The 27,841-nt window shown below is 44.4% G+C and overlaps 1 protein-coding gene across 2 annotated transcripts; it reads right to left on the minus strand.

The window, feature by feature from the left end:
- Positions 1-47: 47 nt before the first annotated feature.
- CNMD (chondromodulin) lies at positions 48-27,841 on the minus strand. 2 transcript variants are annotated; one of them, XM_059902786.1, is made up of 7 exons: positions 27,672-27,841; positions 27,112-27,252; positions 21,965-22,105; positions 14,284-14,397; positions 8,995-9,148; positions 4,702-4,871; positions 48-557 (listed from the first exon to the last, which is right to left on the minus strand). In XM_059902786.1, the coding sequence occupies exons 1-7, from the start codon at positions 27,741-27,743 to the stop codon at positions 345-347; spliced, it is 1,005 nt and encodes a 334-aa protein (XP_059758769.1). In that variant the 5' UTR covers positions 27,744-27,841; the 3' UTR covers positions 48-344. The 2 variants fall into 2 exon arrangements, with proteins under 2 accessions (XP_059758769.1, XP_059758768.1); XM_059902785.1 differs by having other exon boundaries at positions 51-560; positions 27,672-27,840.

A 27,841-nucleotide genomic window follows, 5' to 3' on the forward strand; every position in this document is an offset into this window, starting at 1 on the left:
GTACAGTTGAGATCTTTGACAAATTGTAAATAATTTTTCATGATTATTTCAAAATAGCTTGGTAAGGAAGTCTTTAAAAGCAGGCCTTACTGGCAAAGAAAAGCAAAAAATAGCAAGTAATAAAAGGATTATGATGATATTTTAGACTTAAACTACCCTTTCAGTACATTTGCAATTCTGGATAAAGTTCTGTAAAGCAGTTCAAAAATATTCTGTTAAGTGTCTCGAATAACATTGCTCAGATGGAATATAAAATACTTTGTGGTCCCTTCAGCATCAAGATGCCTCAAACTTTGGTTGTTTCTGGAGTTAATTCTTTACAGCACCTGGTATATGAAGTGATTTCACACCATGCCCAAGATGCGGGCCACCCACCAGCTACATGGCATGACAACTCTACAGGCTAAACGGCAACCCTGGTAATTATAAGGCCATGGATAATAGCCCCCCAGTGGTTCACAGATCTTCTGGCAGTGGGTGTAGCTCCGCCTGCATTCTATACAGCAGATTCCTTCATGATCCAATCTAGGGTCGAATGTCATGCCTTCTCCTTCCTGCTGCTGTGAAATAAAAGAGAATTATTTGTGTTTCCTTCATAAGGAGAAGTTTATAGCATCCACGTTATTTTAAAATAAGGTCCTGAATGTCTCACCGCTACCAGAAATCAGCATTATTTTCTGTAAGGAGTTTTCAGTCTTTAAACCTTATAATTCAGAAATCCTTCTAACATCAAGGAACTTCCGTCCTACCTAATCTCTCACTGGCAGGAAGGTTTAGTTTTTTTTTTTTTGTTTTTTTAATGTTATGGTGAAGTTTCTCCATGCCTTAAGTGAGCCATGGTTACCACTCAGTAGTGACTCAATTTGTTTTAAATAGGAAAACAGGGAGCGTGATTCAAAAGTAGCATTTCTGCCACTGCTGAGGCGCCCTGGTGCCTTCTTGTAGTAATGGCTTCCAGGGCTCTGGGGAGCACATTGTGAAACTCATTGATCCAGGCTAACAACAGATTGCTATTCCACTTGCACTGGCTGAGAACACTGCCAAGTCATTTAGCTTCTGCCTTCATGTCAACATAAGGGTCTGTAACACTCAGAAAAAGGCACCATACAGTGTGTAAAGATTCAAGACCTTAAACTTTATCTTCTAGTTTCTATGTGCCATCATTATAGTTACATAAATACAAACTCGTATCGAAGTAAAAGTCACCTACAGAACCCTATTTTCACTGCTGGAGAGAGAACTGGAAGAAACGTGCCCCTGCCAAGTTATGTAATACCTGGTTTTCCTTTTCATGGATTTCTAGGGGTAAAGAGTCCATATCCTCTTTACTATGGCATTGAATTACACTGGCAAAAAGCCCTTATCATTCACGTAACTTCTTTGTTCAATTTAAGCCTCTTTCCTGGAAGAACAACTTGGGGAGATGCAGCACCAACATGGGTTAGGCTTGAGCTAAGTGAACTTAAGCAACCTTTCTGGTATACTTTTTAAAAAGTCTTTATTCAACTTTTTTTGCTGTGTGTGTGTGAGGGGGTGCTTTCTATTATGAGAAATTTCCAACGTATTGGAAAGTGGAGAAAATTGTGCACCGAACATCTAGATTTGACAATTGCCAACCTTTTGTCAAATCTGATTTTTTTTAAGTATTTTAAATTCTGAAGTAAATTTAAAGAGACTTGAGGGCATTGTGACATTTCACCCATAAATACATTAGAATGTCTCTCCAAAATAAGATGGTGTTTTCCTGCACCACACTGCCATTATCACACCTCACCAAACTAACAATTCATTAACACCATCTGACACAGCCTATGTTCAGATTTTGTCGTCAAAGTATTTGTCTTACTCTCTTAACACCATTTAAAAAAAAATTCTTTAGACTCTCCCCTTTAGAATGTTCCCTTTAGACATTTTTTCCCCCTTATCTCTTGAAATAGGTTCATCTGGGACAGCAAAATTAAAAACTGCCTCATTAATTAATTGTCGCTGACTCTTCCAGGGCAGGAGTAGTCAAAAAGCCTGTTGGTTGAGGCATTTCCTCACCTGAGGGTTCAACAAAAGTTTGTTAGGATTAAAAAGTTGGCAGAAATCTCAGGTTCTTGCCCTGAGATATTTCCTTAAAAGGATATGTGAAGGACTGAGATCACGGGGAAGGTGTTCCTGCTTAAAGCTCAACACGTAAGAAAGGAAACTGTTATCAGTGGAAGTTTTTCAAGAATATGGATCACTTAAGCCTGAAAGCAGGGCAAAGTCACATCCTGCCCTGCTGTGGAGGGGCTGATGCCCTCATCCCTAGAACCAGATGCAGCTAGGCCAGCTACCTGGAGCATAAACTATATTAAGTTTTCTGTTTGCCTATTCAGGTTTTTTTTTTTTTTTTTTTTTTTTTTTTTTTTTTTTTTTTTTTTTTTTTGTCTGCGTTGGGTCTTCGTTGCTACGCGCGGGCTTTCTCTAGTTGGGGCGGGCGGGGGCCCCTTTTCGTTGTGGTGCGCGGGCTTCTCATTGCAGTGGCTTCTCTTGTTGCAGAGCATGGGCTCTAGGCGCACGGGCCTCAGTAGTTGCAGCACGCGAGCTCAGTAGTTGTGGCTTGAGGGCTCTAGAGCGCAGGCTCAGTAGTTGTGGCGCACGGGCTTAATTGCTGCACGGCCTGTGGGATCTTCCTGGACCAGGGCTGGATTACCTATGTCCCCTGCATTGGCAGCGGGATTCTTAACCACTGCGCCACCAGTGAAGTCCCAGATTTTATTTCTTTATTATTCTTTGAGCTTTAGGGAATGAAGTACTGTGGTGTCCTGAATTTTCTGGAAAGCCTTGGGTTACTTAAAAAAAATACTTTTTTGCTCTAAATCTTTCTAAAATATATTAGTCTAAAGTGGTAAACTAGAAAATATATTTGCAACACATGAAACGAGGAAAGAAAATGTACAAATGGCTTCTCTGTGTATGGAAAGATGCTCAATCTTACACATAATTAAAGACTGGCAAGATAAAGACAACCAGGAGATACAGTTTTACACCCAAGACTTTTTAAAAGTTTGATAATAAATTAGGCCTTTCATTACCATTTGAAGACATGTAGCTGCTGTAATTCCCCGGAAGACAATTTAGTGTCCTCCATTAAAATATAAAATTCTTTGACCCAGCAGACCCATGTGTCAGTATTTGTGCTAAAGATATACTCCTACAGTGTACAAGAGGTATAGACTAATAGCTAACATGGAGTAAGGTAGTGCTTACTATGCGCCCAGCACTGTGCTAAGAGCTTCACCTGCATTACCTCATTTACTCCTTCCCATACCCTATGAAGCATGTACAAGGTGTATCTTATTAACAGTATTTGAGAGGGACTTCTCTGGTAGCGCATTGGTTAAGAATCCGCCTGCCAATGCAGAGGACACGGGTTCGAGCCCTGGTCCGGGAAGATCCCACATGCTGCGGAGCAACTAAGCCCGTGCGCCACAACTACTGAGCCCGCATGCCACAGCTACTGAAGCCCACACGCCTAGAGCCCATGCTCCACTACAAGAGAAGCCACCGCAGTGAGAAGCCCGTGCACCACAACAAAGAGTAGCCCCCACTCGCCACAACTGGAGAAAGCCCCCATGCAGCAATGAAGACCCAACGCAGCCAAATAAATAAATAAAATAAAAAGTTAAAAAAAAAATGGTATTCGAGGAAAATAATTTACATGTCCACCAAAGCAGAACTAGTTCAATTTCTGTACATTTATCCACACAATGGAATATAATGGTGCCATTAAAATGAATAAGGTGGATCCATATAGGAGATACAAAAAAATTTCCAAAATACTATATTGTAACTGAAAAGACAGCAAAGTGGAAGTTGTGTATGCTCTTTTGTGTTAAAAATGTGTGTGTCTGTGTGTGTGTGTACACTTATACAAAGGAACTGGGCAAATAGCCATTGTTAACAGGTTGCTCAGGGGAGGGTGTCTGTGGTAGAAGGGAAACTCACTTTTCATTGTATACATTTTTATACTGTTTTAAAAAAAATACATGCAGGTATTATTTTTTCAATTAAAACACTAGTTACACATAAGTACCTATTTTTCTATTTTCACTCCCTGCAAAGTATAGTAATGGTAAAACTACATTTCACTGAAGATTTGAGAAGTTTTTAGCATGTTGGTGTCATCCTTACAAACACCAGTTCTCGAGGTTTCTGTCTAAAGTGTTTGATCCCCGTATGTGAGTCTGTCTCCCGAATGGACTGAGTGCCCTCAGGGGCAGAAGTTACTCCTGTCTGTGTGCACAGGGCTTGGAAAAGAGCAGGTCCTCAACCAATGTCTGTTGAATGGATGAATAAAGTGGATGTAAAGGGGGATAGAGAATACTTTCATCCTGTGTGTTGCCTGCAGGGCACACTCTTGGAAATATTTTTAAATAATCAAATTCCTGATATGAATTTGTCTTTATAAATTTGCCTGTGACTCAAAAAAGGAGAGCACAGAAAACAACTTTGAACAAGGAGTACAACCAATCAGGATTTTACACTACAGAAGCAATGCTGACGTGTTGTTACCCTGCAACAAACAAATTAAGATGTATTTTTTTAAATAATTGAGTAGAAGTCTCAGTTGAATACTAGATGCTTATTTGAAATCTCAAGCAGAAATATCACCGCTTCAGTGCTGGGTTTAGTGCAGTCATCTGAACCCGTCATACAAACGCCAGTACACACGTGGTAAGGGTTGTCCGGATTGAAGGGCTCTGAATCCTCTTGAACACTGGGTCTGGTTTCGTTATTTGGTCTTCCAGGCCCTGGGTTGCCCCGTGGACCACTGCGTAATCTTCTTGTGGTCATCGTTGTAACAATTTTTCTTACCAATTCTCTTCTTTCTCTCTGGATTTCTGCCAAAAAAAAAAAATAACAAACAACTTGCTGTAAGTTAATTCCTTTATTTGAATAATTAAGGAAATTCTGTGTTTATCAGGGTGAAAAACATAAGAAAAGGATATTAAGACACATACGACCAGATCCTATCTAAATTTGTATTAATGATTTTCGCAAGAATAAAGCATGTTTCACAGTCTTGGGTTAGTAGTTAAACATCAGATAATCAGAATTTGGTTTATAATACTAACTGAGGCAGGTGTTGTAAGATAACTGACAAAATCCATTCTCAGTTCCCTTTTTCTTTGCCTGCCTCTACTTAGGGGCTGAGAAAGTAAAATAGCACTTATTTCCCTAGCCTCCCTTGCAATTAGGAATGGCCAGATGACACATAAGCAGAATATGCTAGTGCAGTTTCTGGGAAAGCTTTTGCTTTCTTGGTAAAAGGGGACAGACACAGCTTCCTCCATCTCGTCCGCCTTCCTTGAATGTAGATGTGACATCTGGGTTATGTGACCAGAAGTGATAGGCACAAGGATGACAAGTCAGCATGCCTCAGTTAGCAGATGGTAAGCTAGAAAGAGAGTTGACAATAGTGCCAAAAACCTACCTCCAGACTTCTGGCTGTATGAAAAAAGTCAACCCGTATTTGTTGAAACCACTGTTGGTCTGCTATTCTGTTACTTGCAGCCCTACACATGCCTCATGAATTTACTATATATGTATAAAGCTTTACAGTTTTCAGGGGATTTACTATTATCTTGGTTGATTCTTTTAAAAATCATTTGGGATAGAATAAGCAGATACTTTTATACAAAAGGGCAACAAGGCTCGGAAAGACCAAGTGACTTGGCCGAGATCACAGAAGGGGTGGCAGAGAAGAGGGTCGAACGTGAACTTCTCTGGCTTCCAGCCCACTGCCCTCATTCTCCACAATGCCTCATGGGTCCTGCAGCAGGACTGATGGCTGCCGAGTAACAAGAATGGAGAGAGGACCACACAGGGTGGCTTTGGCATCTCTCTGAGTCTCAGTTTCTTCTTCAGTAAAATGGGGATAATAATAGTATCTAATTCAGAGGATAGTAATAGAGTTCATGAGAATTTGTTTCTAAGGGTTTTAGCATAGTGTTTGGCAGATAATAAGCCCTCAAACGTTAGGTGATGATGATGATATGATGCTACGTTATCTGTGAGGGCATGCATGTGCGTCCAGCCGTGGATAGCTTCCACGGATATAGCTTCTTGGTTTCTGAGGCAGGGCTGGAGAGGCATCAGGGAAACCTGGATTCAAACCTCAACTTCACTCCTTTTTTAATTAAAAAAAATTTTTTTTTTAGCAACTCCACTTGTTTCAACTAACAATGACCTCAGGAGAGTGATTCAATCTCTGAACCTTAGTTTATTCATCTATAAAATGGGAATATTACTAGTTAGCTGGACAGTTGTTGGCAAAGATTAAATGAGGACAAGATGTAAAGCTCTAGCACAGTATGGTGCCTGGTACACAGCCCGAGCTCAGCAGACCTCAGCTCCCAACCCACTCCCCGCTTTCCTCTGACCTTGTACAGCGTCATTCCCAGGGTCTCTGATGATGCAGCTACATGACACGACCTGCCAGCGTAAAGATCCAAGGGCAGGGGTTGCTGGACCCTGGAGCTGGGAGGCTTTTATTAGAATTAGGTGGCGGGAAGCCAGGCATCCTCAGGGAGTGTTTCATTTTGTTGACTTTATCATAAAATATGACTGCATTTATGAGACTGGAAAAAAAATTCCCTCACTTTTAATGTCTATGATATTCCATCCTATGACTACACCAACACTTATTTAATCCTTTTCAAATCTGGGGGCATTTAGGTGGTTTCTACTTTTCTGGTGTTGTATGTAATGTGTGTAATTCTTGGATGGATGGTGTGATGCCTGAATACTTAAGATGTGTAATTAATACTTAATGATACATAATTGAATACTTAAGATGTGCTCATGGGATTTCCCTGGCAGTCCAAGTAGTTAAGATTCTGTGCTCCCAATGCAGGGGGCACAGGTTTGATCCCTGGTTGGGGAACTAAGATCCCGCACGCTGCACGGTGTGGCAAAAAAAAAAAAAAAAAAAAAAAAAAAAAGATTTGGTCATGCTGTTAGCTGTGAGGGACCAAGTCACATCTTGGATGTAGGAAACAAGCTCCTTCCCAGAGGGTGAATGTTCTCATTTTATCAGTCATCCCAGCACTGCCAAGAGCACTATCTTCCCAACCCCACCCCCAGACCTCTTGCCCTGCTCTTCTTCCATAGCACCTTGGATCATACCATACGACTTTCTTATTTTAGTTTAGTGTTTATGTACTGTCTCCCTTTAGCTACAACGTAAAACTCCTGGGGGGCATGGATTCTTGTCTCTTCTGTTCATCAGCGCATTCCAGGTGCCTAGAACAAGTAAATGGCACATAATAAACGTGTCAATAAATGTTTGTTGAATGAATGAATGAATACATGAATGAACTTTCTGGGTAAGAAGCATGTCCTCAAACAGAAAGTGATCAGAGAGAGGTCCACATGTAGCGGAGTCGGAGACTTTTGTCCTTGACTGGAAAAGGTGACAAGGTATTGGAGAAGGAGTTCCTGGGTGGTGGAAGGCAAGAAGGCCCATTCCACGTGGAGGCAAGTGGGGAACTGAGAGCCAGAACTTGTAAATGGCCAGAGAATTGAGTTGCGACCACCCGCTGGGGCAAGACCTAGGATGGCAAAAGCGATGGTCCATTTGGCAGCCCCTAGGGTTGTGGCAGACACCACTCAGAGGATTCCTTCTCACTGAGCCTGCGTGTAGCCTTGGAATTCTCAACCCACTCTTCCAGTCAGCCACTGCCAGCAGCTTATAAATTGCATCCTATTTGCTTTGCCTGGGCTAAAAAGTAACCGTCTTATCCAAGCTTTGGAACTGAATAAGACTTGTGAACTGCAGGAATAAGTTAGCCATGGCAGAATCAGAAGCCTGGAGTGTGTGTGTGTGTGTGTGTGTGTGTGTGTGTGTGTGTTTTAAATTTTTGGCCGCATTGTGCGCGGCATGTGGGATCTCAGTTCCCCGACCAGGGATCGAACCCACGCTCCCTGCATTGGAAGCACAGAGTCTAAAGCACTGGACGGCCAGGGAAGTCCCTGTTTTTTCCAATTGTGGTAAAAAATATATAAAACTTACCATTCTAACCATTTCTAAGTGTACAGTTAAGTGGCATTAAGTACAGACACGTGGCTCTGCTAACATCATCACCATCTATCTCCCGAACATTTTTCATCTTGCAAAACTGAAACCTGCACCCGTTAAATAGTAACTGCTCGTTCCCCTCTCCTAAGTCTGGTGGTTTTGATTCCTGTGTTTTCTTTATTTCCACGCTGCTCTCTCCTTGCGTTCAACATAATCTTTCTGAGAACATAGCCTATCTAGGCTGTGCTAGGAGAGGGGCCTTTTCCCCCCGCTTGAGCCAGAGCTACAAAGTAGGACTTTGGGAGGCCAGTGGGGTGACTGGGATGGAAATCAAGAGAGCAGCCCTGGAGACAGACAAAATCCGGGGAAAGAGCCTGGCCTGCAGAGCTCTTCAGCTGCCCTTCTCCACCTGGAAATAGCCCACAGGGTGCTCCAACCTAGCTCTGAACCCCAGGGGCCCTTCATTTATTTTCTCCAGACTTGGAAGTGGACCCTCGAGCCTTGAACTTAAGGAATCTCAGCCTATACCCACAGCTGCTTTTGGCTGCCCCATAATTCAAGGTTTGACCATAATAAGCATAACAGCTTCTTAAACCCCTGATTCTCTGCTTTAGGAATAAAAAAATGTAAAATTGCAAAGTGCAAACAGCAGAGATTAGGGGCAGAGCGGAAGCAGTGGGAGTGTCATAAATAAAATCCGCAGGTAAGGCAGAGGTGTTCTGGGCCCACCTGCTTCCTGATACCCCGTTGCTCTGGCCCTGCCCTGTGACATTCACGGCTGTCCTTTCCCTTCCCTTTGATCTCTCATGCCATTTACTGTGACACTGCGATGTGCACCTGGATTCATCTTCCTTGTCACATGCTTGGGCCTGTGCAGGGGCTCACAGGAACCTCACCAGGGCAGGGAGAATTCCAAGCAGGGTCAAAAGAATTTAAAATGTTACCTTTTGGATAGGTTGGTTTAAGCCAGAAAATAGGAAGGTCGCCACAGAGTTCTAAGATTTTAGAACTCAAGAAGCTGTTGTCCTTCACGGGCTGGTCTACAGCCACCCAGATGAGAGAATTTTCTTCATATTTAACAGGCATGATCTTGCCTTCCTGTAAGTAAGTGAAAATGAAATGCACTGAACAAAGAGGACAGTGGAACATGCTGCATATTAAGATTCATGTGTTGGTAAAAGATTATCTCGCCCTATAAAAACTTAATGAGTTTGGGATTAGCAGATGCAAACTAGTATATATAGGATGGATAAACAACAGGGTCCTACTGTATAGCACAGGGAACTATATTCAATATACTGTGATAAACCATAATGGAAAAGAATATGAAAAAGAATATATATCTGTACAACTAATTCACTTTGCTGTACAGCAGAAGTTAACAAAACATTGTAAATCAACTATACTTCAATAAAATTTAAAAGAAAACTTAATGAGAATTCTCTGTGTATATGTGTGCGCATTTGCGTTTGCACGCGTGCGTGCACACACACACACACACACACTCTGAAGTTCTAATCTCTTCTCTCTGTAGCTCTTTTCACAATATTCCACACCCCTCATGCCATCCTGCCTTTGGATAACTCGAATGTGTGAATATGAGCGTCCTGAGTGGAAGTGAAAATTACTTGATGTCAACTTTGAGATTTAGGTTAATCTGATGTTTTTGATCAAAGATGTTTTAAAGGAAAAGCAACTGAACAGACTCTGGAATCTGATAAAGGATAGAGGAGCCCTTCGTGTGAAGTGAAAGTCCTTTGGGGGCTTGTTCTGCCACTTCCAAACCACAATGGAAAAAGCCAGCAACTGGTTCTTTAACGTCTTCAGTTCAAAGTAGAATTTAACATAAACCATTTCTACATTTCCCAGCTATGACAAAACATATTTCAGATGTTCTTTGCATCAAGCACACCACTGAGATTTCAAAGCTAAATGCTGAGTTTTCTTCTACAGCGAGATGCTGAGAATAGTTTGATAACCCAGGAGACAAATTTATATTGCTAGGTTGCTCCTTTCATGTATTTATTAGTTTGCAATAGGTTGGAGAAGTTAAAATGTTTTCTTATTTTTTAGCTAAAAGCAGCACTTCATTTATGCTTTCTCCCTCAGGCTTCTGGAGGCATTAAAACAAGTTAAAGTTATTGGAGGTAGCTAACACTTAGGTAATACAGTTATTTACCTTAAATTAAATGGCTCCATCCAGGAGATGAATGTTTTTGGGTATAGGAGTTTTTAAAAGTTATACAAAACTGGGCTTCCCTGGTGGTGCAGTGGTTAAGAATCCGCCTGCCAATGCAGGGGACACAGGTTCGAGCCCTGGTCTAGGAAGATCCCACGTGCCGCGGAGCAGCTAAGCCCGTGCGCCACAACTACTGAGCCTGCACTCTAGAGCCCGCGAGCCACAACTACTGAGCCCACATGCTGCAACTACTGAAGCCCGAGTGCCTAGAGCCCATGCTCCGCAACAAGAGAAGCCACCTCAATGAGAAGCCCACGCACCGCCATGAAGGGTAGCCCCCGCTCGCCGCAACTAGAGAAAGCCCGAGCGCAGCAACGAAGACCCAATGTAGCCAAAAATAAACAAATAAAATAAATTTTTAAAAAAATAAATAAAAGTTATACAAAACTGATGAAAAATGTATGAGAGCTAGTGGTGCATAAATCTACCCCATCACGATCTAAAGTGTGTGGGCACAGAATGGGGTGATAGGAAGAATGCAAGTGTGCACAACCTACAAGCTAGGGATGTTAAATAAAAAGTGTATGGCACATACTTTCAGCTGCTGACCCCATCTCCTTCCTCCCTCCCTCCCTTTCTTTGCAACACAATCCTGCTTTTGTTGGTGGCAGCAATGTGCTGGCCCCAGGGGAGACACCTGCTTTCTCAGACTCCCTGGCAGCTAGAGGTGCCCATGTGACCAGCTCTAGACAATGCGATCCATGCTAAAGTGTGTTGCGGGGCTGAGAAGGCGTCTGGCTTTTCCCGAGTTAAGGGAAAACATGGTCGGCACTACTCAGCGTCTTCCTGCCTTCCTTACTTGACTGTGCAGTTGATGTTTAGAGCTGGAAGGAAAGGACGAAAAAATCAGAGATGCTGGCCACGGAGCCAATGTCTGGGGCTGCCTACTTCCACAGTACTTACTATGGAGAAAAGTCTTTATTTGTCTAAGTCACTCTAAGTGTAATGTTCTGCTACTGACAGCCAAACACATTCCTAATTCCCACAAACACGTTGCCTGAATTTGGTTTTGTCCACCAGAGAATCCACCACACACCCTATAAACAACCAAAACACAAGAAAAAGCATTCACCTCTATGGCCTAAGAAAAGAATCAGAGGCAAAGATTTAAATACAAAACTATTCACCACAGTGAATTATATCTGTATTCAAAAAATTATTTTGAATTATTATTATTATTTGAAAAATGGAAAATTGAAGATACCTGTATTCAAGAACAAAAGACTTTTAAAATTATAATCATATGATGACATACAATACATCCATTATAATCTACATTTTAGAAGACCTAAAGTTAACTGAAAATAATAAGAATGTACAGCAGTATAACTTCAATTATGAAAAGAATATCACACACATTTGCACATGGAGAAAATCCACCAAAACATTAACATTAGCTATCTGTGGATTATGCGATTGTGGGTGATTTTCTTCTATATTCTTTTATGTATTTCCCAACTTTCTACAATGACAAAGTATTGTTTTTAAAAATCAGAGAAAGGGACTTCCCTGGTGGCGAAATGGTTAAGAATCTGCCTGCCAATGCAGGGGACACGGATTCGGTCCCTGGTCCGGGAAGATCCCACATGCCACGGAGCAACTAAGCCCGTGTGCCACAACTACTGAGCACATGAGCCACAACTACTGAAGCCTGCGCACCTAGAACCCATGCTCTGCAACAAGAGAAGCCTCTGCAATGAGAAGCCCACGCACCATAACGAAGAGTAGCCTCTGCTCGCCGCAACTAGAGAAAGCCCGCGTGCAGCAATGAAGACCCAACGCAGCCAAAAAAAAAAAAAAAATCAGAGAAAAAAACCACCTTGTTTTTAAAAAAATCAGAAAATGTACTGCAAACTTATGATAAGATCTCGGTCGGCTATGGCTGAGAAGTTGGTTCTTTATATCCACTCATCGGGGAAATGTCAAGAGTTATTAGTTCACTAAAGGCTTCATAACAGAAACTGAGTGATAGGACCATTAAAAAAAATGTAATGCCATAAGGGATGTTCAAGGTCAGAACACAGGCGGCCTCTGTCTCATTTTTAGACTCTGTACTAGTGGGTCCACACTTGTGTTCTGAAGGGCGCAGCTCATGGGGAACAAACCAGATCATGATCAGAGGAGAATCACGAGAGGGATGAAGGGTTGGAACCCATCTCACAAGATGAATGGTTGGGGAAACTGGGAGTAGAGGAGATACTGAGGACATGAGAGCCAACTTTAAAAACTCACGGGGGTTGGTTTTAGCTCTTGTTTTGAGACACCTGGGGCTGCTCCTAGGAGAGCAAACAATCGGGCAGTTTCCAGGCACTTTTGCTTATTCTTATTTTTCCTCAGCTGCCTTGAGGGAGCTGATGCCTGATATCTCTCCCTCTCGGGGATACTGGAATGATCAAAGGTGATCATAATAAAATTAAGAATTAAAGCAGCAGCTGTCTATTCATTATCTATCGAGTTCAGGGCCACGGGGACAGGGTGCACACTGTAGTTTGTAGGTGACAAATGTGAGGCTCAAAGAGTTGAAGCCACATCCATAGCAAGTGTCAGAGCTGGGATTTGAACCCACATTTTCCAAAGTCCATTTTTTTTCCCACCCTACCCTGCCACAACTCAAATGGAAGATGAGAACGAATGCGGCTACTTCGTAAGCCCTAAAGCACCAAATAAGTGTAAGGTATTATTGTTAAATGTATCTTTAGAACTCTGTGTGCAATTCTTAACATAAATTTTTATAAAACCAAGCTCAAAGGCAAGCTATTAATAATAAATGGATGAACTATGTTTAAAGCACCTCACAAGCCTGACACATAGGAAAGGAATTCGATATATGTTGAGTAGCCTCCTTGGGCTGAACTTGAACCAGTGGGAAGAAATAGCAGAGGGAGTCACTCAGCTCAACGTAGGGCAAAACAATTAGAACTACCTCCCATGAAGTCACCTGACACACAGGGAAGGAGCGCCCTGTCGCTGCTTTCCAGCAGAGGCTGAGGGATCAGCTGTGGTGAATTTTCAGGAGGAAATCCCCCTGCTGAGTGGCGCTGAGGCTGGAGTGAGGCTTGAGGCTCCTGAGGCCCCTTTAATGAAAAGATCCTAACACGTGAAGTCCTTTATTTTTTTAAAAAAATTTATCTATTTATTTATTTATTTTTGCCTGTGTTGGGTCTTCATTGCTGCCCATGGGCTTTCTCTAGCTGCGGCCAGCGGGGGCTACTCTTCGTTGCGGTGTGCGGGCTTCTCATTGCGGTGGCTTCTCTTGTTGCAGAGCATGGGCTCTAGGCGCGCGGGCCTCAGCTGTTGCGGCATGTGGGCTCAGTAGTTGTGGCTCGCGGGTTCCAGAGCGCAAGCTCAGCAGCTGTGGCTCACGGACTTCGTTGCTCCGCGGCAGGTGGGATCCTCCCTGACCCGGGCTCGAACCCGTGTCCCCTGCATTGGCAGTCAGATTCCCAACCACTGAGCCACCAGGGAAGCCCATGAAGTCCTTTAAGTTGTCATTTTTTAAAAAAATTTTTTTGGTTGCGCTGGGTCTTAGTTGCAGCAGGTGGGCTGCTTAGTTGTGGCATGCGAACTCTTTGTTGTGGCATGCGAACTCTTTGTTGTGGCATGCATGATCTAGTTCCCTGACCAGGGATCAAACCTGCGTCCCCTGCATTAGAAGGCAGATTCTAAACCACTGCACCACCAGGGAAGTCCCCTTTAGGTTGTCTTAATCACTGATCAGATAGTTCCCTAACATCAGGCAAATAAGGGCCATGTCATGACCAATCCCCTTTATGTACTTTAAAATCTGGTTTTCCAAAACCTCCAATTATACTACATCATGTAAGAATGATCACTTGGAACCAATGAGTAGGACCAAAATAATTAAGTTCCTTTGGCAGAGAAGAAAGAGAGCTTATGTTCTGGTCATGAACCTATCCAGGAACTAGAGACAGAAAGGGTTGTACCTTCAATGTCTGCCCAAAGCCCTTGCTGTGTGGAGCAGGCTGGTACCCACCAGTTCAGAGGAGATGCTCTGCTTGGTCATGGTGCCCACCTCAGGAACTCGAGCCTTCACCTGTGCTTTGATGTAGCACTTCTCCCCTCCAGCAAAACGGATTCCTGTGATGCCCTAGGAAACAAAAGTTTATCCATCCATCTATCCATCCGTTCATTTATTCAGTGTACTGAGTGTCTACTGCAAGCTAGGCACCGTTCCAGGTCCTGGGTACAGGGATGAACAAAACGGATGGAGTCTCTTTCCCCATGGAGCTTATCTTTTAGTGTTATTTACCAAAAATAAAAAAACAGAGATAAAGTCAGGTGGCGTTAAGTGCTATGGAGAAAAACAAAGCAGAGTGCAGAGATAGGCGTGACAGGGGATTGTACTTTATACTGTGTGATGGGGAGGCCCCTGCCAGGGGCTGCCTTCAAGCTGAGACAGAGCTGTTAATTGCTCCATCCATCCCCCCAAGCTCAGATGAAATGCCATCTTTCCTACGCAGCTTTCTCTGACCATCCCAGGCTAAGTGGGCTTCCCTCCCTCTGACTCCCTGAAGGCCCTCCCATCTTCATCCCTCATTTGGCACTTAGTTCTCAGGGCCCTTGCTCCTTGTGAATGTCACCTCCCTACTCAGGTCTAAGTTTGAGATCAATCTGAATGTTTTCTTTTTTGTTTTTGTTTGGTGTTCCCACAAAGGTTCTCAAAAGGTGCTGGTCCAATTAATTAATTCCATCAGTTCGGATTTTTCCTAAGTTGCTGAGCCCAGAGTAAATAGTAGCTTTCTATAACACTGGGAACTGAATTTTGCTCTTAGACCTTATCCAAGGACTTGGACGTTTTGTTTTTGTCCCCTGTGAGATATAAACAGTGTCTCCTCCTCTGCCTAGGGAACAGCCTCAAGGGAAACCTCAGCCGCAAGGCTCCAGTCTTGGCTGACAGCTGGGCACTGACTCTGCCAGCGGAGCGCATCAGGCATAACGGTATGTTCTGACCCAAGAGTGTTTACTTTCACTCTGCTGGTTAATTTCATGACTAGCGAGTGGCCAAAAGCATTATTAAAGACCTACAAATTTTATGCCATAATAATGTAGATACCAACACAAATCTGAACATCTCAACTGATCAATCTTCTGTTGAACGGAGACAAATGTCAGGAAGATACAGAACTTGTTCTAACGTCAACACCAAGGAGCGGGAAGAAGAAAAGCCTTTATAATCCTAGGGGCCTGGATCAGGAGTCAGCCCTCTTAAATGAAGAACGAAGTCAAACGTCATTCATGCTTGAGGATATTCATGGACAGTTACACCATATGGAATCTCAGAGCCAGGAGCCCTGCAAAACGGGGTGGGTGACAGACCGGAGAAGAGAAGGAAAGGCTCCTTCTTCCTGAAGCTTCTCGTTATTCGCCCTGCGGCCTGATTGGCCACATACACATGTAACACATGTCACTTATTCCTCCCAGTGTCACCTCTCACCTAGACAGAGGTGGCGGCATGACCCCCCCTGACCCCCCTTTACAGAGGACGGACTCCAGGCTTACTGCAGAGGGTCTCGATTCTGCACCAAAATCACCTGGAGAGAGTTTAAAAACACAGAGGCCTGGGCCTCTCCTCAGAGATTCCCATTTAATTGGCCTGGGGCCGTGCCTAGAAACTGGCATGCTTAAAAGCCCCCCATGTGTTTATAATGTACAGCTGGAGCTGAGGACCACCAGTTTAGGGAGAAAGCAACTTGTTCAGGGTAACAAAGTTTTAAAATAACTGAAACAGCCTGCTATGCACTGAATGTCTGTGTCCCCACCACATTCCTATGTTGAAACCTAACCCCCCATGTGATGGTACCCAGAAGTGGGCCTTTGGGAAGTGATGAGGTCATGAGGGTGGAGCCCTCATGAATGGGATTAGTGCCCTTTTCCCAGAGAGCTCCTTCCCCCTTCTACCATGTGAGGACACAGTGAGAAGACAGCTGTCGGTGAGCCAGAAAGCAACACCCTCACTAGACATGCAAACTGCCGGCACCTTAGGCTTGGACTTTCCAGCCTCCAGAACTATGAGAAACAAATTTCTGTTGTTTAAGAGTCACTCAGTCTATGGCAATTTGTTATAGCAGCCTCAAGGGACTAAGACACAGCCTCTGGACCCAAGTTTCTTCTGTACTAGTGGCTCACAAATTTTCCCTTGTATTCCAATCACCTGGAGGACTTGTTAAATAAAATACCGTGTTGGTCCCCTCCCCGAGAGTTTCTGATTCAGGAGGTCTGGAGCGGGGGCTAAACTGTGTATTTCTAACAAGCACTCAGGTGCTGCTGCTGTTGGTGGACTAACGAACACACTTGGTGAACCACTGCTCTACACCATGCTATCTCTGGAAGGTCTACTGTTCTTATTCTACTTGTAAATCTAGGGCACATGGTTTGAAAAACAGAAGGCAGGGGAGGGGGATTACTGCCCGCCTATGTGATATGTTCTCTTAACTTCAAACCCTCATAGCCTCTGAATCTGGGATGCCAGGGAGGAAACACCATAGAGCTATTACCATATCCCTAGGGAGAGAACTGACACTCTGGAAGGATTCACAGCCCTGAACGTGAGTCTAGTATGTATTGAGTTAGTTCTGACAGTCTACAGGCTGCACAGAAAACCGAAACCCCATAGGGATGGGCCCTGTGGGAAGGAGTTCACACTTATTAACCACTCTGTCTAGCTACAAATCCATATCAAGCAGCCAGACATGTTAAGAGATTAAACAGAGGGAAGGGAAAGGCAAGAAAATACCCTGTTTTTGGAAACAAACAAGACCTTAGAAGCTGGTGATAATGAAGAAGTTTGCTAAAAAGGTAATGAGTGAGGATCCCAGTGATCTAACATCCTTTTATCGAGTCGGCTAATCTCATGTTAGCTGTACAATTTTTTTCTTTCTAGGGGATCTCGTTTATTTCTGTGGCTTAAACCAGAAGTTTCCAAGGAGGGCAAGGGGTCCTTTCCCCAGGGGGCGATTTAGAAACTTTTGAGGGAGTTTTTTATTGTTACAAAAACTGGGGGCTCTCTGGACTTTTGTTGGGCGGGGCCCAGGGGTGTCGGGTCCCAACCAGCTCGGGGGGGCCCTGAAGAACGAACCACCCAGAGTCCTGGGTGAAACACCTGATTGTAAGCATCTGTGCCTAGAGCATAACACCGTTTTACATATAAAAGAGTGATTTTTGGTATAGTCTTAATGTACAACCAATTTCCTAGGAATGGAATTATTGTGCAAATGGAGAGAAAATGGTACCTTCGTTTACTGTTTGAGAAAATTACCTGGTATTTAATTTGTCAACACACACTTAGGTCAATCTGCATTTTAGGCTGTGGCACAGATGGTGACCCAAGCATATGACTTTTATGATGTTTTCAAGTACGTCAGGCTCAAGTCCAAATTTTATTATAAATTACTTTCAATTTATTTTTTCTTTATGTTATAGTTGGGAGACATACTGATTCTTGAAACCAATAACCTACTTACCTACCAGGTAGGTTGTGCTATCCTTTCCCATCCGCCCCCCCTTTTTTTCCTTTTCCCAGCTTTTTAAATTAAAAATTTCAAATATACACAAAGTCAAAAGAATTATATAGTGAAAATCTGTATATATCAGTTTATTCTATCTTAATCTCTAACCAGGATTTTTGTTATATAAATGGGTCATTAGGTCTGAGAGGGTTGGCTTAAACCAACATCACTAATGCTATTGAGGGTATAACTTTCTAGAAAGTAACTCATACATTATCAACAAACCTAGCTTCTGTGTTCCACAGGGTATTGACAAAGATTCTCCTGACCTAACTCTAGTCAGGTTCCTCTGAGTCCTCTGTTTACTAGGCCCCAACCTTGGGCTCTGTCTTGGCCCGTTTATTCCAGTTTTAGCAAGAATCCTGCTTAGTCAGCCTTGGTCTGATCAACGTGGACATCTAATCTCCTTGACCTGCCTGCAGCAAAAATCCTGTTAGGTCAGGTTAGCAAAGAATCTCTTAGTAATTTTCCATCCACCAACACCCCACCCTGCTCCTTGGCTATAAATCCCCACTTTTCCTTATTGTATTCGGGGCTGAGCCCACTCTCTCTCTCCTACTACAAAACCCCACTGTAGTAGCCTGCCTTGAATGAAGTCTGCCTCACCTTCTTTAACAAGTGTCCTGAACAACTCTTTCTCTAACAGTGTAGAGCCTGGAGCCCTTTGTTCAGTGCTAATTCCCTCTCAGGGGGCTCTTTTTTTCCATTGGCTCTACTACAGTCTTGGTGGGGTTAGCGGAGAAGGCTGTTCACTTACAATTCAGAAACTTTCCTACTCTGGCCCCATCTGCAACTCCATTTTCTCGTCTTCCCCACCTCCCGAGCTACTTAGAACTTGGGAGCAGACCTGAGCACGGGTATTGCATAGTCTTCCCTGGGCCTGGAAAGCCCTGCCATTGCGTCTCTGCCGGTCAAAATTCTTCTTCCATTCTTCCAGACCTGATTCAACTGTTGCTGATAATGAGCAGGACCCTGTGGGGCTCCTGGGCACAAAAGCCTTTCTGTGTCCCCTATTTCTTTGGTTACAGGAAATAGGCATCATTCAGCCTCCAGGATCTTCCCCGAGTTCCAATGCGCAGGTTCAAACAGTTGCTAATTAAGGAAGGGAAGGGATGCAGACACCAGGGAGGAACAGTCAAGAAACAATAGTGCAGCCTTGGGGCAGGGTCCTGGTTCCCCATCAACGGACACACACAACAATATCCTTGAGCTGTTTTGCAGATACTGAAACCCCCTCCAGGTGGGAGAAGTTAACTGTGTGCTGCCCACAAGGCTGTAGACCCCAGACCAGTTGGAACCGGAAGGTTGATGATGCTGACTCCCACCTACCTCACCACCAACCCATCAGAAGAATGTCCACGAGCTGACCACACCCTCTTTGAACCATTACTATAAACTCCTCACTCCCCCCTCCAGGTTGGGACACACAGTTCTGAGGGCATTAGCCCACTGTGGCTCCCTTTGCCTGGCAAAGCAATAAAGCTATTCTTTTCTACTTCACCCAAAACTCTGTCTCCAAAAATTAATTCAGTGCTGGGATTCAGAGACTGGATTCGGCTTCATTGCCACCCCTGTAAAACCTGCTCCATCCCCTAACTGGCAGCGATGGCCTCCTCCTCCTTGATGGCTCCACGTTTCTGTTCATAGCTCCGTGGCAGCGTGTTTCCCAGCCTGACCTGAAGCCAGTTCTGTGTGGATGTCCGCCTCCTGGACCTGGACTGTAAGGTCCTTGAGGGAGGGGACAAGTGTCAGTCATCTTTGCATCCTCCATGCTTCGCACCATCCCTTGCACACAGTGGGCTCCAATAACGCTTCCTGAATTTGACTGACAGTTTGTAATACAGGAGAAAGTAATACTGCAGGTACCATAGTGGCTGATTCATGGGTTTTCAAAAGTCTGGGCTTATTTAAACCCATAACAGGTTCTATCCATCAAAAAAATGTTCTAATCACCAGTTCTGACTTAGAGAAATGTGGAAGCTATCAAAGAGAATTGATCAGTTTATAAAATATGTGTGGCCCCATTGGCCTCTGAGAACAAAATACAGTCAATACCATTATTAGAACCAAAGGATTATAAAACAGAAATATAGGTTTGGGATTAAATTTTTTTAAAAATAAATTTATCTATTTTTGGCTGCATTGCATCTTCCTTGCTGCGCGTGGGCTTTCTCTAGTTGCGGCGAGCGGGGGCTACTCTTCATTGCGGTGCGCAGGCTTCTCATTGCAGGGACTTGTTGCAGAGCATGGGCTCCAGGTGTGTGGGCTTCAGTGGTTGTGGCACGTGGGCTCAGTAGTTGTGGCTCTCAGGCTTAGCTGCTCCGTGGCATGTGGGATCTTCTCAGACCAGGGCTCGAACCCGTGTCCCCTGCGTTGGCAGGCGGATTCTTAACCACTGCGCCACCAGGGAAGCTCAGGATTAACTATTTCAAAAGGATATTCCTGATACATGCACATCTTGAGAGAGATGGATCTTTTCTTATTTAACTGCATAGCTACCTTTGCATATCTCGATATTATGGCACATTCTAGGTATTCAATTTTGTTCTGGGTTGGATGAATAAACCATGTGTGGGAGTCACATTTTATAATTTTATATTGAGCAGTGCAAAGAAAAAAATGCCTTTTATCTTGTCCTGGGTCTTGCAGTAAAAGCCTTTAATAGGTCCAGAGAAATTATCCCTGTGCCTTGACCAGAACCATCTGCAAAGCTATGACTAAGCGAAATGCAGCCACGCACACACGGGGCTGCAGAGCTTGGTCCCGGGGCAGAGCCCACGCTGAACACAGCCAGTCCTTGTCATCATCAAATAATGTGTAACATCAGCCGGGCTCTGAGGTTAGCATCTGTTTGTTATTCAAAAGGGCTTGTGAAGTGTGTTTGGGTATCAACAAGGGGAGTTCTTTCATTCGAATGAAAAGCATCTCTAGTTTTTCTCATCAGTCAGTGGAAGACAGGTCGATGAGATGTTTGTAGGCCAATAAACTATCAGAAGAGACATTGTTTTCAAGAGCCTTTTTTCATGAAGTCTCACCGACTCCATCTACAGATTTAACAGGAGAGCACATACAGTGATGCCTCTTTCTCATCTCAGAACATGAAAGAGAGTAAGATATTTATGGTGGCCATCCAGAGAGGAGGCCTGCAGTGACACTTTGGTTCGCAGATGTCCACTGAAGCATCAATGCATGGCTTAATGTCTCCAACTGCCTGTAAATTGAATTTTTGAAAACAAACATGTGTGCCCTTTTCAAAGGAGACTCGAAGGTTTCATCTGTAATAGGCCATAGTCAGAAAGCAGATGATACACTAGGGGAATTTCTCCGTGCTCATTTCCTGGATTAAACGGGAAATCTGAAGAATTGAGAAACGTGTATAAATAGATCCCACCGGTTGTTGATGAGATTATTAGGTCATTAAAGTTTCCCTCCTCTTGACAAGTGCCACTTTCAGACTTTGCAATGTTCTAGAGGAGCTTGAGCGTTTTATTCACTGTGTTAAGAAAGCTGCTTGGAAAGAAATAGCTCTCGCAAGTCTTTCTGCCAAAACTTTTTTTTTAAGTTTTTAAAAAAATTAATTAATTTTTGGCTGCGTTGGGTCTTCGTTGCTGCGCGCGGGCTTTCTCTAGTTGCGGCGAGCAGGGGCTACTTTTTGTTGTGGTGCACGGGCTTCTCATTGTGGTGGCTTCTCTTGTTGCGGAGCATGGGCTCTAGGTGTGCAGGCTCAGAAGCTGTGGCTCGCGGGCTCTAGAGCGCAGGCTCAGTAGTTGTGGCTCACGGGCCTAGTTGCTCCCTGGCATGTGGGATCTTCCTGGACCAGGGCTCGAACCCATGTCCCCTGCATTGGCAGGTGCATTCTTAACCACTGCGCCACCAGGGAAGTCCCTCTTCCAAGACTTTGTATAGTTCTAAGAACTTGTTTTTTATTCAATGCTAAGGTGTTGCTTTTTCATTTTGAAAATGTAAAGGACACAGAGCGGTCCTTTCTCAGAGAGAATATGCTGCACGGCGCAGGTGGGTTAGCGGTACCATGGCTGCCAAAAAGAACAGTTCCCATTTGGATGTGTGTGAGAGGTGCTCCTTCTCCCTGAATGAGAAGTCTCCCAGGCTTGCCTGGTTCAACTCCCTAAATGCACAAAATATACTTACATTCTGGAAATCATTAACTTCAATCGCTTCTTCAGCTCCACTTCCCATTTTAAAGGTCTCCAAGTTGTTCCCAGCATCTATTTCCATCGACCCATCTTGTAATTTCCCATTGATACTCATGGTATAATGGACATTGTAAATCTGGAAGAGAACATCAGAGTTAGTGATGCCTCCCTTTTAGAGCAATTCAGGGCTTATCTTTAGATCTGCAGTATATAAAGTAGCTTTCCTATTTCTCAGAGATACACTGAATCATCCTTAATAGTAAGGATGATTATCTTAGTTATCTGTGAGGACCTTATTCATAGACCAATCACTTAATACATGATTTCTTAAAAAATATCTTAAAAGTAAAGCTTTTGATAATCTCTGATTCTAAATCAAATAGCTCAGTGATTTGCAATCCTGGCTGCATGTAGAAGCATCTTAGTAGAATCTCCAGCTACCATGCTTAGGTTCCCCCCATTGGACTGATCAAATCAGAGCCTGTGGGGATGGGGTGTGAGCATGGATCTTTCTTTTTCTAAAGGTCAATTCTACTATGCAGCCAGAGTTAAGACCCGTTGATGGATAAATGGAAATTGAGGAGGCAGAGGGTTCACTGGGCTGTTACCTGAACAAATCTGCAGTGGCACCTCACTTTGAAGGTATTCTTTTTAAGTCCTTCAGTCAAGATTTGGCGTGGAGTGTGGTATACAGTAAGAACTGCAGACAGGACTAGGATATGCCTGAGATAGAGTAGCATTTACAGAGAGCAAGGTCAATGTGCACATCTGTTTCAGCTCAGAATAAGAGGTACTCATTTTAATGACTCTATGGGACAGACATGGCATCATAAGGCATTATGTTATGAGACGTGTGGGGAGAAGGGAGGGAGGCTTGGCATTGTCCAAGAGCACTGGCCCAGGAATCAGAAAAGCAGGTGGCCACACCCCTTACCCCTGGGTCTTGGGAGTTGCCTTGAGTGTAAAACAATGAAGTGGGACCTCAGAGGTGATTTTCATTTATGTCCTTAGAGTTCTGGGGCTTCACGGAGGTGGTCCAGAGGTGAGGGGAGCAGAGCAGGGGTGACTGTGAGGCTCCTTTATCCACCCCAAGCCTCAGCCCCACGCAGTTTAACCAAAGCAGCTCTGCTTCTGATCTGTTTTATGTGTTGGATTTCTGAGTAACATCTTGTTTAAAATTCCGCCATTAGAAATTTGTTTTACAGTGTACCACGAAATTAGATGATCCAAAGGGCTCTCTTAGTTTAGACATCTGGTAAGGACAATAGTTTAAAAAGTAATTCACACGCAGCTCCTGCTCAGTATGCTGCTGTTCTAGAACATTCTCTGTGTCATGGGGTAGTAGGTGGGTTCCTTTTCTTCTCTTTTCTTCCTTTTCCTTCAAGGTATATATATGTATATATGTATATGTTATATATGATATATAATATATCTCTTATATGATATATAAGCTATAAAATCTTTAAAGGGGAAGGAATGGGAACTGATGAAAGACACTTGCTACTTAGTGTCAGGTCAGTAGGTCAGAACTGCAAAGAGCTCAGATTCAATTCAAGTCTGATTTTCTCCCTCGTTATGAGGAATGGCTGACCGCAGCATGGACAAACCCTGGGAAAAGTATCCGTTGTTATTGGATCATTACTTGTAGAAAACTCATTATTGCAAGACCCACAGAGTGCTATTTTATTTTATCAGCAGAGACGTAGAAACGGCTTTGTTAGCGTGTACCCTTTTAGGTAACAGCCCTCGGTCAATGGAAGAGAAAATGCCGGCGTGCAGTTCAGCCACGTTCTCAATGCCCCTCCTTCCCTCCTTCTGATGAACTTCGATTCCTGCAGGACACTGTCTCCACAGCTCACCTGATCATAAGAACCACTTCTAGGGGTTCTGATTTAGGGGGGCGGGAGCAGAGCCCACCAATCTGTTTTCACTTTCCAACTCAGGCAGTCCTCACCATCAGCCAATTTGGGGAAACCTGTTTTCTTTGGCTGAGCCAGGGCTTTCTGCAGGTAAAGCTCAGAAAGCGGGCTCTGTTCTGCCCCTGCGCTCTCTGAGCAGCCCCTGTTCACTTGAACTAATTTTGGCTGTCAAAGGGCACATGGCAGACAACGCGCATGTGAGTTTCTGCTGGCACGAGTGTCCTTCCTTCACTCATGAGACAAGAGGCTCTTTTTTTTTTTTTAAGCATTGCACATAAGCTTTTTACTACTCAAGCAATCCTAAATTTAAGTAAGTGTTTCCAAATTCTTAGCGGGTCTTAAGGAGACAAGATAGTAACACTAGAACTGTGGCTTGTTATCCTAATTTCACTTTCCTCTACCACCCTTCGCCACCTCCCCGCCAGCAAAAGCTCCCTAACGAGGCATCCTTTGTAATGTAGCTGCAGCCCAGCTTTCATAAGCAGTACACTGTCTGCATGGGGCAGCAATGGAGGTTTGTGCCCTCCTGAAGTGCCTTGGGTTGGGGGGCGGTAAAAAGTCGGAAGTTATTTCCAAAGTACTGGGCCCTGAGCTCAGAAAGTGGCTCGGTTGGTGGAGCAGTAATCACATTATCTGCTCTAAACTGATGGAGCTGTTAGCACCTAAGGCTATTTCTATCCAAGCACAAAGAAGGTTTATTATGTGCCAATATTCTGCTCAATATGGTGCCTTTACAGCCAAGGAGATTTGCTAATGAGTTTCTAATAAAGCCTGGGTTCATAAGATAATTACATCATGTTTGGGACAATGTCTTGAAAAATCAGGCTGAGAATAAAAGCCCCAAGAAATGATCTCATCCCATCATCCCACGGAGTAGGGTTGTCAGTTATCTCATATTGGTGGGAGTTTCCCATATTTCAATGCCTTGTTCCATTTACAATAATGTGGATGAAGCACGGCCTCAATATTTGAGCCCAGTCGTTTGTCCCCTGATTATTAGCACTCCAATGCTTCAGAGTTCTCTAGCTGATTTCCAGTAAACCTGTCCTAAGGGGATTTACCCATATGAAAGGCATAGGAGGTAAATTACTGCTGGTTCTCCTCTATAAACCAATATAGAGGAGCAGAGGCATGGATAATCCGCGAAGAGTGGGCAGTCCATTTGGTTGGGGATGTCTTTCTGTTTGACAGAGACTTGATTATGTTTTGTTTGGGCCATTTACGTTTGTATTCAGGGAAAGCAGACCTGTGCCTGTGCTATGCATAGATGGTGCCAAATTTACTCTATTTAGTATTTTGTGATTTGTTTTTCAGACTTAAGTAACATGGATCAGCATGGAATAGTTTGGGAGTTAAAAAACAAACAACAAAAAAAACCTACCACGATTTTCTTCATTTTCCTGCCTCTATAAGAGACAGGGATAACTTTGATTGTTGGCAATAAAATGTGATTCACGATTCCTCTGTATTTTTAGAATTTAACACTGCTCTCTTGAACCAGACAACCGACCATCTTGCAGTAAAGTACAAGTTATGATAAAAGCAGGCCCTGCTCATTCAGGATGATCTTTCAATCTCTCTTTCTAGAAGCTTGTCAGTTAGCTGTGTTTGCCTTGAATAATTAAATGCCAAATGGTGTTCATTTTAATACATATCAGGACCAAAATATTTACCCCCCCCCCAGAAAAAAGCAAAGCTATTTTTGTACCCAAAGGACCTATACCATTGAAGTTTTGTCATCTAAAAGATAGCATTTACATTCGAAGATGGTACAATTTCCCAAGGATGACAATCTAAACCCTGCTATTAATGGAGTTGGAGATACTGACATCGTTCTCATGTTCAGATATGCTGCTTTCAAATGTGAGCATCTGGCCCAGCTTCTATATTTAAAATATACAAATAGATTAAGGCACTTTTCAAATATACACAAAATACTGTGCAATTCTGATCTTACAAATCGATGCTTGTAAATTTGTTATAGTCTCTAAAACTCAGTGCTAAATGGCATGCTTATCTGCGTTAGGCATTTGAGTTAAAAATACAAATTATGCAGTGACTGCAGAAGATGTGATGTGTAAAATGGCTGAATTGCTTTCAGCACCATTTTCTCTAAGTACTGGAATTCGTTCATGCTTTGAATTTCATGGTGGGAGAGAAACGGGAAACAGCAGTCACAGGTCCTCTGAGGGTAGTGATTAAGAAACAGTCCTTTGTGTGCACCCTGGAGATGGAATTCTTTTCCATTAGTTGAAATACTTATACCAAGCCTGGCAATGGTCATCAAGATAAAATGCCTCCCTTTACATAGGTGAACAAAATTCAGAGTATTTAACAAAAACACGGGTATTTTGTTTAGTTGGGTCAGAAACACTTTTTATATTCCTTGAGAGCCAACTGAGCTTTAAAATAAATAGTTGCATACAAAGAAAGTAGGACAGCAGTTAGTAAAACATTTACCATTAAATCACATGTGACCAGGCCAGAAGTGGTTTTTAAAGACATTTGCCATCTTTAAGGAAGTTAGATCTTTTTTTTTTCCCCCTTATTGCATGAGAGAAGGGGGCATTAAAAGATGGGGAGAGAGAGAGGGAGAGAGAGAGAGAGGGAGAGAGCGAGAGCGAGAGAGAAGACAGAAGGGAGAGGGAGGAAGGGAGGGAGGGAGGGAGAGAGAGAGAGCTACTGAGAGGTCAAATTCGTCCCCTTATTGGGTCTGAATGTTCCTCCACTGTCTTTGTCCCAGGTTCTTAAATTCACAGCCTTTCTCAGCTGGGAGAGGGCTTAGTTCCATTTCTTTCCTAAGGATGAGTAAAGCGAGGCCAGAGGAGATGTGCCTTACCCATGGTCACTCAACTGCTTAGTGGAGACGCCAGGCTGGGATGGGCCAAAAAGAACTTTCTTGGAACCGTCCACTGCATTTCCCCGCTACTCTGTCTTAACATCTTCCCGTAAAGCCCTGACTGGCTTTTCTGCAAAGTTGCCCGTGAGTGGGAAGCCGCATCGTGGAGTTGGATGGAAGAAGGGAGAAGGTACCCGGGAGGCCCGAGGCCCCGAGGGGAAAGCATCAGCTGGAGCGAGGGGGCCGCTCTGGCGCCCCCTAGGAGGGGACACGCGAGTGACAGAGAGGACCCCGCCATCCCGCTCGCCCCCAGGCCCCGCGCCCCTCCCGGCCTCGCGCACCCTGACTCGTGCCCGCAAGCCGGCAGCCGCCCTCCGGACTTACGTGATTGTCGTTCCCCTTCCAGAAGTAGAAGGCCCCGATGGCCCCGAAGAGCAGCAGCGCCGCCCCCGAAATGAGGACCACGGCTCCGACCTGGAGCAACCGCGCGGGGCTGGTGGGCTTCACGGTCACCGTGGCGTACGCCTGCGGGCCGGCGGGAGAGGGACTGTCACGTCCGCGCGCAGCGACCCGGCGCATCGGGGGTGGCGGACAGCTCGCCCCGGGCTCCTCCGGGCGCCCCCTTTCGCCGCGCTTGCGTCCGCGGGTCCCTGGTCCTCGGGAGTGGATGTGCGCTGAACAAACTTCGCGGTGCAGGGCCATCGCCCCGCGGGTCTGTCTCCGCCTGCCACCCGACGCCCCCTCTTTCCTCCCTATCCACCCTCCCCTTCACACCAGACTGGGGATGCCAGGCCCCTTGCACACGCACACGCGTGGGGCGCCACCCCAAGCCCACATTTGGGCGCCCACATTTGTTCCCACCTCCCAAATTCGGTGACACAAATCGCTGACCCGGGACAGGGGATACGGGCCCCGCGTGTCTGGGGCTCCCAGGCGGTACTCACCGGGGGGCTACAAAACTCAACCTCGTCGGGTCCCACCAGGGCGATGGGCACTTTGTCCGAGTTCTCCGTCATGGCTGCGGCCACAGGAGCGGGACACTGGGAGGCTCCGCGCGCGTCCTGGGCTCTGTCCTGCTGCCCCGACGTGCCGGGCACTTCAACGCGGCGCACGC

Source organism: Balaenoptera ricei, chromosome 18 (genome assembly GCF_028023285.1).
Source record: "Balaenoptera ricei isolate mBalRic1 chromosome 18, mBalRic1.hap2, whole genome shotgun sequence".
NCBI lineage: Eukaryota > Metazoa > Chordata > Mammalia > Artiodactyla > Balaenopteridae > Balaenoptera > Balaenoptera ricei.

Coding starts and splice junctions, on each gene's coding strand:
- CNMD (XM_059902785.1), bottom strand. CDS start 27,743: ATGACGGAGAACTCGGACAAAGTGCCCATCGCCCTGGTGGGACCCGAC. Junction 9,149..14,283: donor AGAGCATCTCCTCTGAACTG/GTGGGTACCAGC, acceptor ACTTACTTACAG/GAAGGCAAGATCATGCCTGT. Junction 4,872..8,994: donor TAAACCAACCTATCCAAAAG/GTAACATTTTAA, acceptor TTTTTTTGGCAG/AAATCCAGAGAGAAAGAAGA.